Source organism: Apostichopus japonicus, chromosome 12 (assembly GCF_037975245.1).
Source record: "Apostichopus japonicus isolate 1M-3 chromosome 12, ASM3797524v1, whole genome shotgun sequence".
Lineage (NCBI taxonomy): Eukaryota > Metazoa > Echinodermata > Holothuroidea > Aspidochirotida > Stichopodidae > Apostichopus > Apostichopus japonicus.
In genome coordinates, this window is record NC_092572.1 from 26,403,449 (window position 1) to 26,417,891 (window position 14,443).

Genomic DNA, 14,443 nt, shown 5'->3' on the forward strand with positions numbered 1-14,443 from the left:
AGTGATCCCTAAGTAAACTGCATAGCTTAACTTGGTATAAAAAGCTTTGTAGACCAAGTTCTGAAGCTGGTTTGGACTTGTTCTTTTTTATTCCAGGAAAGAGAACTGTAGACTGTGGGATTGAAGTTCAATAAATATTCAATTGACACCCTAAACTGCTGTCACATAAGATAATCCCAGCCTATTAAACTTACTTTACATGTAAGAATCTGGATGAACATTACAGGTATTTATAACTTGTTAGTTTTAGTTACTATAATAGCTTTGTGCATATTTCATGTGACTAGACATAACACTAGTAGTCCTATGGATCATTGCACTACTTAGTGCAGTGAAGCAGAAGGAAAGTGGAATAAGTCAAGCTAGGTAGTGGCAGACCAAACCACTTCTAAGATTCTATTGTTTTCAACATTCTATAGTTCATGGTACTTCTATGGCAACTTGTTTTAGTTATGTAGGATTGACTGAGACAAAAATAAGGCAAAACTGAACACAACCAGGCACAAATGGATTATTCAGGGCAAATTTTAATGGTAGTTCTGACATCCCAGATGACAAAATTTCATTTCTGACAACCAAAATCAGCTGTGGACAAACAGTTGTTAACATAAAATTCAGTGTGCACAGTAATCAAATACCCCAAAATAAGTACAATGATGAATTGGTATCATTGCTAACCTGGTGATCTATTTCCAAACCTACACATCTCTCCCACAGTTTATAAATTTGTAATCTTAGTTTGCTACATTAACTACAGGCAAGCAATTTGTAAGGCCTGGTTGTCTGAGACACAACCAGAAAAAATCCTTAATAACAATTTGCACTGATTATTTGCACAAGTGCCACCATTTTAGCAAAGGTTGACAGCACAAAAGACGGTAACAAAACTGGTCAGATTGGATCTTGGGCTTTGACTTCCAGACTGAGACAGCCACGTTCCACAACTTACTTGTGTCAAACATGCAATCCAGAAAGCTAAAAGGCTAACTGATTTCTTGAAACATTGTATACAAGAACATCTTATTGTAAAAATGCAAACAAGATTTTCAAGTTTTGACGACCATTGTTAACCTTATGTGATCAGCAACTTAGGGATTGCACTCAAGTTTAAGGTTCAACCATGGTTTACCTATTGAGTTATCATGTCTATAAGCTTTCCAGACTTTGACCTCTACTTAATAATAATAATATAAAGCATTTATATAGCGCCTAACATCACAAAGGCCACTAAGCGCTTTACAGTAAAAGGTGAAACAGAAAAATGCAAAACTACAAAACTACAAAACTGCAAAATATCAAACAACGAATAAAAACACTAAAAAACACCTAAAAGAACAGGAGATGCAAATAGACATGGTAAAAAGGCGGATAAAGGTATAAGAAAGTTAAAGTATGGAAAAAGTTATGAAATGTCATTGTTAAAAAGATATGTTTTTAAACGGCTCTTAAAAACAGTCACAGATGGAGCGGTTCTGATGTCAACCGGGAGCTTGTTCCAAATGTCTGGGGCTGCTGCTGCAAAGGCTCGGTGACCGTAGAAAGACGTGTTGGTGTTCTTGGGGGGCTCCAGCAGGGCAAGAGATGCAGAACGAAGTAACCGGGGTGGTGTGTAAGGCAATAAAAGCTCAGAGATGTAAGTAGGTCCCTGATTGTTAAGGGCTTTGTATGTAAGAAGCGAGACTTTGAAAACAACTCTGTCTCTAATCGGTAGCCAATGTAAATCTCGGAGAACTGGTGTAATGTGATGATGGTCATTGCGCTTTATCTTAGTGACAAGTCTCGCTGCAGCATTCTGAAATAACTGGAGTCTCCCAAGGTCACGAGCCGGAAGACCATAAAATAAACTATTGCAATAATCCAAACGGGACGTTACAAAAGCGTGTTCAAGGCGTTCTGTTGATGAATTATCGAGGAAGTGACGTATTTTGCCGATTTTGTATAATGAAAATGAAGCGTTTCGAGCAACTTCTCTGACATGACCTCTCATCTGTAGAGTGTTGTCAAGCGTGACTCCGAGGTCTTTCACAGCTGCAGACGGAGGAATTTCGGCTCCGCATATAGATATATTTGGAAAAGGGGGAGATCTCTTGAACCTAGATGTAAGATGAAGAACTTCAGTTTTGGATTCGTTCAACATAAGCTTGTTTTTCACACTCCATGTTTTAATGTCAGCGATACATATCTCCAGTCTATGAATCGCATTGCCGCGATCCATCGGGTCCAAGACGAGGTACAATTGTGTGTCATCGGCGTAAATCATATGTTCGATACCATGGGACTTTATTATATCGGCGATAGGTGCTGTATACATGGTAAAAATGGAGGGACCGGCTACTGATCCTTGTGGTACACCTTCATTAATTGAATATTCATCGGACTGAACACCATTGATGTTACTTACCTCAAAGGACCTTTGCCTCATAAAAACAATTGAGTTCTTGCAAAACACTAATATGGATCCACATTGAAGATTGTAAGTTCATTCAAGCTCTACTATTTGAGATACTGTGTTTACATGGTTTTCAAACCTTGACCTCTTGACCTCAAGTCACCTTGAACTAGTGTTGCTGCCATTTAACTTTAACCGTTAAACAAATAAATGTACCAATAAACGCTCACAGAAATTGTGTTTCTGTTAATAGCTAGTCAGTCCTGTCACCAAGCATTTCTAGAAATTTGTGGAGAACAACATGTTCAGTATAAATAAACTCTACACATAAGCTTACCATTAATACATGGCCATTGGTACTATTACAGTTGTCTTTACAAACATATTTCATTATTATCTATTTCTGAAAGTGAATAAGTCATGAAATCCACAAACAGCTTCTGTGAACTAAAATTATGAACTAAAGGTTTCATCATTCAGTGACAATACAAATATTAGTATCATAGTTATTATGTTAACAGATAATGTGTTTAGAGTTAGGGCTAGTACTTATTTGGTCTCCATCTTAGTTCAAGTTCAAACTGTCCTCATGTTTTGATATGTCTGACTACATGACATGCAAAGAAAGGGAATGTCTGCAACATTATTGTAAATAACATTGAACCAAAGACACACCGTATCAATAGCCAGTTAACCAAAACAAACAAAAGAACAAACAATAAGTCAGACAAAAACAAGTACAAAATCACAAGAAAATAGAAAGCACAGGTAGTGAAAGGAAACCTTCACTAACTTGAACAATAATTAAACATTCGGTTTGTAGGCCTTCATTATCTTGGCAAGTACAAGTGACAGAAGTAGCACCCAGAGGCAGCAGGAAGCAGGGTCACAAGAAGCAACTAATGTGCCTTGTTCTGCATCCATGCAGGTTGGAGTTGTAAATGTTGCTACTGCTGAGGTACTCCCCGTAGGTGTAGGCACCACAATTTGTTCTGTTGGACAGTTTGGTTCACTTGGTGCTTCATTACCTGCCTCTGCTAAAATATCTTTGTTACAAGCTGTCAGTGTTAACCAAAGCATTTAATGAGCAATAAATAAATATTAAACAATTTTTTTCCCTCTTTGCTCTTCAATAAGAATTAACCTTCAACCGCTGCTCTTGGGACACTTTTCCATTTAATAATAATTAATTAATTTGCAAACAACACTGAACAGATTGAATTTTTTGGATAGTTGAATGAATTGTTTAAAACAGATACTTTCTATCATAAAACTGCTGCTCTTGAGACACTTTTCCAGTTACTAATAATTAATTAATTAATTTGCAAACAAAACTGAACAGGATTGAATTTTTTGGATAGTTCAGTGGATTGTTTGAAATGGATATCTGTATCAATTCTTGTGAAGGAACTTCACCAAAGGCAATGTAAAATGGTTTGTGTTTAATGAAAAAAAATCGTAAATAATAGCTTTGATAATGCTATGTGTTAAAGTGGTCCCTCCATTTAGTACAACAAGAAACACAGACAAAGATATCATTCAAGTAGTGGAAAGTTCTAAATGATTTTGGTTTACTTTAGGCAAACTATTAGAAACGGATGATGATATTTTCCTTTGGTGATTTGTTGATCAACATTATTAAATTATTTAAAAGTTAAAGGGCCTATCGTTTTGATTATGCCAGGACTTCTTCAGAGCTTTACTGAAACTCATATGACTGAAAATTAGATACAAAATTTGTCATTAGAAAATAATTCCAAGGCATTTGGCAGTCAGGCACAATCAAAACCAAAGATATTTGCCACATATTAAGCCAAAGATGATTGTCGAATTTGTGTCTCCTTTAAAAGCTAAACCAACATAACCTGTGTAGCCCATACCAAAATAAAACACAAATTTAAAAATGTACGAAACTGTCTCAGTCCTTATTTCATTGTCAGAAAAAATAAAAGATCAGAAAGCCAATGGGCTTTATATATCATGGGTCTCTTTAGAGCTAGACCTTGCTAAGTGATACCTTGTGTCAAGACCAACATTAATAGTGACAATCTTTGTTTTCACAATAAGCACACGACTATAAAAGAAGTCTAGTAACATTTTTTAGAAAAGTATGTCATCTGTATTATCAAATAGTTTTAGTGCACCCTCCAAGATACTCTCAGAATTACAAGGTATTTTTGAAACTGCCAAATTTGATTGCTTGGCACTCTGCTTGTTTAATTCAAATGATCCAGCTGAAATATTCAACAAAAGCAATAGATAATGGGCCCCGAAGAATTATACTCTTGAAGGGGCAGCGTAGGTGCAGGAACAAAAACTGTTTACAAAGAGATAACTAAAATTAAATATGTATATTAGGGTAAGAGTGTTTTCTACAGTAAGAATGGTATCATTTGCAGCCTTTATTAAACTCTCCAATAAATGAATGTTGCAACAACTCGAAATGACTACCACAGTGCCTTTATACATTTACATAAACATTTACATTTACATATATATATATATATATATATATATATATATATATATAGGAATAACGGAAAAACTGTTAAACAACTATGCACATATATATGTATATGTATATGTATTTATATATATATATATATATATATATATATATAATTGAAAACTAAATGAGAAGCAAAATCCAGAACAGTGAAGAAACTTGCAGCCTCCACCGGGATTCGAACCCGGGTCTCCCGCTTTATATGCGGACACCCTAACCACTAGGCTATGGACGCTGATTGTATGTCCAGAGGTTCGAAACCGGTAAGGAAGGTTGTAATTTCACTGTAGGCGTTTGTCACCTGTATCGAACAATACTAGTTCTGTTTTGGTGACATATTTGCCTTACTCTAGAGATCAAACATGATTCTAACCAACTCGAAGCCACTTGTGATTCCTAAATATATGTATATACTACCATAAATAGAATGTTCTTGTCCTGTCTCACTGCAAGCAGTATACCCATCCAGCCAAATTGTTCTCTTTCTGCACAATATGCTTAATACATTTAAATTTCCTATTTACAATTAAGAAAGGAATAATACAGTATGACCCCAAATTGAAGCATATATTTTTACAACAAAAGCTCATTAAGAATTGGCAGGCAGCTAGTAATCTACCGATAGTCTTAGCCTTTGCTGATACTCCTAGTTCTGTTTTCTTAAAGTAAAACATGTATTTGGATTTTCTCAATTATTTTTTTTTATTCATGTTTTTGTGGGGGGGGGGGGGTGAAAGAGGGTTTTTTTTTTATTTTCTTATTTGAAATGAAACTGAAGCCAAATTAATTACACCTTGATCAGATTTCAGGATCAATTCTTCATAATAAATCGATTTTACTAATAGCTTTGATAATGCAATGTTTAAGCGATGCCTCCGCTAATGTCCAATGAAAAAAAACAGACAAAAATATCATCCAATTAGTGAAAAAGTCTACATGAGTTTTGCTTACTTTAAGCAAACTATTAGAGAAGGTTGTTAATTTAATCTTTGATGATTGTGGTACTACACGATCAAGTCGTGTTAACTAAAGACCATCGTGCCTGCCCGACTGATCACTACCCAACTCAACCAGACTGTCGTCATGTATGAAATTGTGGATAACATGGCAGTGTGGACTAGAATACAACTGATCAAGAGTAGTGGGGAAAATTTATGCATCAAGCCTCAATTAGTACTCTAGTATTAATTAGAAAATTGTGCTTCCATCTCAAAGCAGAGATCTGGAAAATAAGAACAAATTACATTTATTATTGGATATAACCACAAACGTTTCATAGTGTTTTATCTTGTGACCAATGATCCCCAATGTCCTCAACTAATTCCCTTGACTAAAGAAGACAAAATGAAATTCAATGAGACTATATGTCACCCAAGTCTTGTATATTCTTACCTAAAAACACATTGAAGGTACAGACATCTGATGAGCCAAGATTATCTGAGCATGAGCATGCAACAGCAGTAGTAGTTCCTGCTTGGAAAGGGCTTCCAGCTGGAGGGTTGCAAGTGACTGCCAGACCACCCTGTTCAGCATCATTACAAGTGGGGGGTGTAGTGAAACTGTTGACAGTGCCAACTGGACAACCAGACAGCACAGGTGCAGTGTTTGCAGTTGTTGTTTCATCTGATGACAAAAGATTAAAATATAGTGACAATTAAAGGGATAGGATTCTCAAGAGTGATTCTACTGATTGCATTATGATAAGCAGGATCAGAAGGAATTTTCACAGCAGATGTTATTTTCACATTATCATGAAACCAAAAGTCAGTTACTGACAGGATAGATATTATCCAATTTAATAAAAGCTACAAGTTTTGACTTGTAGCAGTACAATAAGCAGTACAACTTCACAACTAGAGTACATGGTCAGAAGAAGTACTAACTGTTAGTGACTTTCCATTGATAGGGAACATATCTACAAAGTAAAAATACAGACCATATTTCACACCAATAATCCCTAAAAGCATTTTTCGCACAAACCGAGGGCAAAAACTACAGAATAAGGATCACTGAGTTTTCACTGACGTTAAAAGTGATGAAAGCTTCAAGACTGAGTTTCTGCACAATGCGTGTCATACAGTTTGTTGTAATTATATGATTCAAAAGAAACAACAGCAATGTTGAATGTTTTCCTTTTTTCAAATTTTAGACATTGCTCAACATTCAAGTGCAATGACTGTAGTAAGCCTACACTATTTCATCTGTGCAAATGACTGACATCTACAGTACAGTTACATGTCATGAACTGTGCTGCCAATTTCCTAGAAAATGTTGTACACAATTGTCTACAACTAGTTGATTGTGTCAATTACTTATAAATAATTCAGCATTAATTTTACACAATTGTAGAATATTGTCTACAGGAGTTCAACGATGACAATACTGTGTTTGTCTTTGAGTATCTCTATCAGTGCTGTTCAATCTCCGACACTAAGCTCACCTACACCTCAAACCATCCGCCTTGTTTTTTTTTAAGAACTTTGGGGGATTCACCAGCAAACCACCTGAACTTCAGCTATTTCAAACTTGCAATTTAGCCTTCCCAAAAAGAAAGAGCTAGTGTGTGTGAAGCATAAATACTGTAAAGGCCTGAACACATATAAGCAAACAGTTAGTTATAGTACACTTGACTAAACAGTGTGAACTACTTTCAGAATATTATGTTAGCTTAATGCAATATACTGCCCTTACTGTGAAATCAAAAATCAAAACAAAACAAAGACAGAAAGAGCATGTTTGTAAACAGAGAAGAATGGTGACAACAATGAACAAATCACTTAAGGGCCATATTGGTGGCAAAGATCTGACTCCACAATTTGACAGATGTTTTGACAGATGATAGTTTGATAGTTGTTTCTAAACACAGTTGCTTTAAATCAAAGTAAATCTGATAAGTGCTCCCTCTACTTTTAGCAACTTCTAACAATCTTCACAACAAAAGGCAGCTACTGTAGCTCTACTTAAGAGATTACAAACTGTTTCCCACCAAGCTGTTCTAAAATTCAACTTACCATCGTTCACTACTACATTAAAGCTGCACGTCGAGGAACTGCCTCCAGACCTGAATGTGTATGTCAGAAGCACTGCCTCACTGCCAATTTGAATAAGTGCATTAGGATTTACAGGATTGTTAACGCCAACACCGATGCTAGTAGGTTCCGTCCATTCAACAGATACAAAAGGACGAGATGTCATGGTATCTTGACTTGAAGGAAGAAATATATCTCCAGGACAGTTGTTGATCACAGGACCAGCCACTGAAATGAAAAGTGAGTATTCTCTGTCACTGAAATTGAGTGAAATAATAATGCAGCTAATTACTGTACCTAGAACATCATAATGCTCAGTTGTAGCAATGACTGTCACATCAGTCCTTGTTAAGGAAACTACATTCATGAGAATCACAAAAAGGGGTGATGAATCAGAAATGATACCTTCCCATCAAAATTACTTTAACAATAAAGAGACTATAAAGTGAACAAACAGGCATCTTTTGTTAAGTGGTACTGGCATTACTTACTGTATTTATGTCAAATGAAAGGTTGTGAGCACATGCATTGTCACAATATCACAAAAAGATCAATTTAAGGGTTAGAAATTTTTTCAACATATCTAGAATTTGTGTGTCCCTCCCTATACAGTCCAATTACTACAACTTTGCACACAAATATTATTCCAATTATCAAGCATTGGTTACTTCAGTGATAAGCACAGTACTAAAGTTTGCTGACCGATGAATCAAAGGAGCCATGCAAGATGAAAGATCTGTTTACAACAATCGACCACTGCTTCATATGCAAAAACTGATACCAAACCTACCGAAGACATGTGTATTGAGTAATTTATTAAAGCAATATGAGTTTCAACAAGCTTCTCCAAAAATGATGACATTAACTATTGGTTCACAAAATTGCAATGCTTTTATCTCTGTTTCATTACCGGTTAAGTTGACCAAATATGTTTCTAGCAACTGCTAGAAACTCTTTTTAGCATGTCTAAGAACACAGTAGTGTCATGAGTTTAAAGGGATATTGTTATCTAATTCCAATAATGAAATGTATTAACTACAGCACTCAAACATCTGAACTGTTAAAGGACTATTAGGGTAACTCAAATTTATTATGAGGATAGTGAAAGCACTCTAATATTCTCTATACGAGTTAATCTTCCAATCTTCAATAAATTAATCATTGAATTGATAGTCCATAATTATCATTGAAAAGAGTCTAAATGTACATATTAACATCTATTTAGATAAACACTTTAACATATTGCAAAAGCAAAAATTTAATTCATAACATACCATTGGCCTGATTTACAACCTGCTGTGATGCTAGGCTCTGATATAGGATCCCTGTATCTTGAAGAAAGGAGCATCTGGGAAATAAAGAATTTACCATTTCTAGATATTGTCGAGTTGGGTCAATAAATGATATTAGCATAGTAACATGAGAAAGCAAAGAAAGGGGCAACTGCATAATAAAGAATATTACTCCAACATTCAATACAGTAACATGCAAGTGCCAAAAAAAAAGAGAGGGCCATCTGCAAAATCAAGAAAACCATTTCTATTTGTAGTTGTGCACTGATAGACCAATAATGAATACTATAAGTAAAGTAACAAATGCAATCTTGATAAAGCAAGGGGCATCTGCAAAATCAAGAAAATCATATCTATTTGTAGTTTTATACTGTAAGACCAATAAGGAATAAGCAAAGTTAACATGCAAGATAATGAAAGGGGCATCTGCAAAATCAAGAAAAACCATTACTATTTGTTGTTATATACTGTGAGGCCAATAAGAAATAAGCACAGTAACATGCATGTGCAAAATAATAGAATGTTTTATACTGTAAGGCCAAGAAGGAACAAAAAGGGGTGTCTTGATTTTACAGATGCAGTACAATACATGTTAAATAGAATTTAAGGAGAGCAGCAATGCCGCAGGATCTTATATACTTTGCACACTGAAAGGCATATTCCAGCAGCTGAAATATTGGTAACTCTTAATTAACTTTGAACACAAAAAAAGGGTATTGTTGTTCTCAATAGAATTTAAAAAAAAACTTCAAGTTATAGGATTCCTTAAATACTGAATGCTCTATACATTATGTTGTGTCTTGAGCCTGGTCGTAAAAAAACACTTGTTTGTCAGACTGATCTTTATTGATGTTACATATTAATTACAGACAGTAAATGAGGGTGCTGAGACAATATGGCTGTGAGTTGTTATTGCATTAGCTCCACAAGTTACAGTATCCTAGTACACTACACAATATTAGGTTTTAAAGTCGGAGGCCATTTTACCCAATTGCTGGGCTGTCTGGCATTATCTCTGACACATGGCCATCCTATGTTATCCCCTTGAGCCCTTGGTGTGTCCAGGGCTGAGGGAATGCAGCCCTAAGTTCAATTACAGTGCCCAGTTAAATATGCCAGGCTATCAAGAGGCCTCATGAGAGTAAGGGATAAAAAGGTGTGTTCTAATGTTCGCATTATAGATAGGCCTAGGAGTGCTTAGCATTGACTTAAATAGCACAGTAGGCCGAACATAAACTGTCATTAAGTCTCCACTTCAACATGTTAATCCTAATCAAGGCAATAATTTTGACCAATTAGACCATAATCACGCAACAGGATTTACTTAACCCTGGCTTGTAAATACTGATAATGAACAGTTAGATTAGAAATTCTTTTTCAAAAAGGCAAAAGTATTATTTCATCACAAAATGCAAAACTATGTTAAATTTCTAACCATTGCATAAACTCCAAATTGCATTGGTTTTCTAGCAAAATAACTATCCAGGTACAATGCCCCTAGCTTAGTACAGTAGCTGGTTCAGGCTAGATGCCAAGTGATGATGAAGCAGTATTATGAGTATACGCCCTAACTAGTACTTAGTTCCAGTAGTATAGTGAAGGCTTCATAACTGAGGTACCTTTGTAATTGAACTTTTTTGAGGCATTTGGAAATCTTACTCCCTAAAATAACCAAAATTACCTCAATATAATACCAATACTCTCTGGGACCTGACCAGTTTGCACTTAGAGGCTCAGAGCATAGCAAAATCATCCAAAGTCAATGGATGTATACTTAGGCCTACACTACAGTTAGCGTATCAACGAATGTATCAATTTAGGGGTATGAAAGAACTTGACAAGGCAGACATTTTGTGGTCACATTCTGCTCACTTATAAGTTGCGTAGGCACTGAACATACATATTTTGATATCCTTACATTTTTGAGGAACTACATGAAAAACACATACAGTTGCTCAGGGATTTGGACTTTTTCCTTGATAGACATCGTTGATCAAATCCTTAAGTGTGTCAATTATGAGCCCACCATGCTATTACTAATTAGTAAACTAGTATAGTAAAGGCTTCAAAACTGACGCAGCTTCGTATTTGACTCACCTTCAAATATTACTAGCAATGGTACAGCAGGCAGCCTAAACTTTTTAAGCAGAGTTACATATTTGATGAGCTTTAATCCATTTCAGGTACTGTATACTGATCAAATTGTGGTTTATTTAAAAGCTTTTGACAATCTCCCCCAGTTTTGCACATTGTTTGGACATTTGGAAATCTGCCTCCCTAAAAATAACCAAAATTACATCAATATGATACCACTCACTACTGTCTGGGACCTGACCTGTCTGAGCTTAGAGGCTCAGAGAATAGCAAACAACATCCAATTTCAATGGATGTAGCCTATACATAGACCTACACTACAGTTATCTTATCGATGAATGTTTCAATTAAGGGGTATGAAAGAACTTGACATGGCAGACATTTTGTGGTCACACTCTGTTCAATTGTACGTTGCGTAGGCACTGAACAATAAATATTTTGAGATCATTACATTCCTGAGGAACTAGGCCTAGGCCTAGGCCTACACCTATGAAAAATGCATAAAGTTGAGTAACTTGGATTTTTCGTTGATAGACATCGTTAATCAAACTTTAAGTGTGTCAATTATGAGCCCACCATTCTACTAGTAGTAGCACTGAGTAGTCCTAGTAGTACGAAATTATTGACTAAGTATAATTTAAGGCTGGGTGGGGTCTACTCTTATTCTTAATGTCTTATATTTAAAACAAGGATAGACTTTGGCCTAGCCTAGGCTTTTTTAGTTTAAATTAAGCATAGGATAATCTGAAGCCTTAGCGAAGGCCAACTTGTCCTTAAAAAAACTGAAACTAAGTTCTGTGATACTGTTACTTGTTTGTTATGTTATTGTTAGACTATTCCCTACTCCCCTGCCCTAGCCTAGATCTTCTATTGTATGCCTAACGTTAAGCGTATCAAACTAAAGTAGCAAAACAACGCAGGCCTAGGCTACAGTTTTAGTAGTGTTGTTGTTTTTTTACTTTTGTAATGTTTCGAATCTGACCTCCGAGTTACTATTGTAGAACCTCTCTGTCAGGAAGATATTTTCAAAAGACATGTCCTCTGTTTTCGAGTTGTTGTTTTTTCCACGGAATGCATTATTGCACTTAGCCGAGTCCGACCCCTGAGCTTTTTGTCTTTATTGGAATCGTAGCCTTCGTATGTGGAATAGTATTCTGCGTAGCGTCAGGCTGTCAGGATTTTTGACGTATATCCTAAGCTACTGTCGTCTGCATCAGTTTAGTCTATTCCATTTGGAGTAAGGGTGTATCGAATCGTCATTTTCGGTTTGAGAATAATACTCTAATTTGGTCTTCATATTTTCCTTTAAAATAAGTAATATCTAATATGATATGCATTTGCAATAATATGTTTAATAATTTGCAAAAAAGTTTTTCTGAGTATTTGCAAAAAAACCGACATTTTTTACAACTTCCTATCCCCATCTTCAGTCACATCAACCTTCATGAGAGCCTTGCAAACTTCGTCTACGTCATGCTTTCTGACAACTGTTTAGGCTACTGTCGTCTGCCATTGGCTTATTCCATTTTAGGTTAGGCTGTTTTATATCTGTCTGCGACATATAAGTATATATATATTTCCGAGATACCCTACAACATTTTTAAGTCAATTTATGTGAGACTAAATTGAATTATACTACACAGCAACGGTCTTTGGTGATTACTACAGAATATTTCTGTGTAAGTGTCATCATTACTACTCCTTTCCCTAACTTATTATAGTATCCCCCAACCCCCATTATTTTTAGTATATTTATACCAATACTATAGTAAAGGCATAGATACCGTAGCGTATAAGAAACATCAATAAGTTTACGGCATCATGGGCATGAGCACATGTACGAAAACTACCGTTTCGATGCTATTTATCAATCCCGCATTGGGTCATTCTCACATATCGTTTTACACCCACAAACCGTGGAAAGTTCAAAATTCTGACACGTAGTCCTTCTACAGAGAAAGACATCGAACAAGAGAAAAAACCTGACTAAGAAGTAGCCTAAATATTTGACTTAACCAGGTCTCCCACGGGTGTAATTATTTCCCCAAATGTCGGGAAAATCAAGAGAGAAGATTTTGATACTCACATCAAAACGTATACTGTTCATGTGTACTAAAAACATAAACAACAAATTTCATGATCATTGCATATGATCTGTGGCCTATAGATTCCATCATAACTGAAAACTCTACAGAAGACCAAGTTTTGGACCCTCCCATATATGACGAAAAAAATATTTTCCTTAACAACTTGGTTCATGAGGAAAGCTTAACCTACCGCTACTTTATAGCTTTTTATATATATATATATATATATATATATATATATATATATATATATATATATATATATATATATATATATATATAACATCATAACATGTATTTTGGCTGATGTATCATCAAATGAATTTGTGATAACAGTTCATACTTATTTTTTTAGTGGCGTAGCGTACATTAGCTTAACATGTAGTATAGACTAAACTGTAAGTCATGTTTGTAACGTACTACATTGTTTAAGCAATTTGCCATTGGGCTTCTTTTATGTTATGTGATATCAATTCCCCACCCCGTCCCACCCTATCCCACCCCACTACTTTGTTTAAGCAATTTGCCATTGGGCTTCTTTTATGTTATGTGATATCAATCCCCCACCCCGTCCCACCCCATCCCCACCCCATCCCTACGCTCTCGAGTGAATGACAAAGATGCGTAGGAAGGACGGATTGAAGCAGGGAGTTGTTATGGAAACTCCCTGATTGAAGCATGCATGAGGTGCACGGTGTATGCTATCAGGTAACTGTGCAGTGTTGAAGTGAAGGAAAGATACATGTAATTGCTTACCTGAATCCTATATTTCCAGATGCAGGCCCAGCCTGGTATGTGAATACTACTGGTGTGGACTTGACGTTATTGCTTGTCGTTCCAACGGTGCTAGCAGTAGTACCGCAATTGTAGACGTTATACTCGTTAGTAGGCAGGGGATTTCCGTTGACACGAGTAAATGTTCCAACAAGTGAATTGGTGGCAGTATCTCGAGCTTGGATTATGAACTCTCGTAAACTCCGACCAGCAGGCTGGTTGGCATAGACGGTGACTGGAATCCGGGGGAAAAGTCAAACAAACATGTAGTA

The 14,443-nt window shown here is 35.9% G+C and overlaps 1 protein-coding gene and 1 non-coding gene across 4 annotated transcripts in view; both read right to left on the reverse strand.

Moving 5' to 3' along the window:
- The window catches only part of LOC139976746 (uncharacterized), a 195,477-nt gene that overhangs the window by 177,868 nt on the left and 3,166 nt on the right, over nt 1-14,443 (reverse strand). For all 3 annotated transcript variants that reach the window (XM_071985465.1, XM_071985464.1, XM_071985466.1), the window contains exons 2-5: nt 14,154-14,406; nt 9,199-9,272; nt 7,907-8,152; nt 6,288-6,518 (exon numbers count right to left, since the gene is read on the reverse strand). In XM_071985465.1, coding sequence (XP_071841566.1) covers nt 6,288-6,518; nt 7,907-8,152; nt 9,199-9,272; nt 14,154-14,406 — 804 coding nt within the window. The remainder of the gene's footprint in view (nt 1-6,287; nt 6,519-7,906; nt 8,153-9,198; nt 9,273-14,153; nt 14,407-14,443) is intronic.
- On the reverse strand, nt 5,059-5,130 carry Trnay-aua (transfer RNA tyrosine (anticodon AUA)). Its single transcript has one exon. It is a non-coding gene; the product is annotated as a tRNA-Tyr (tRNA).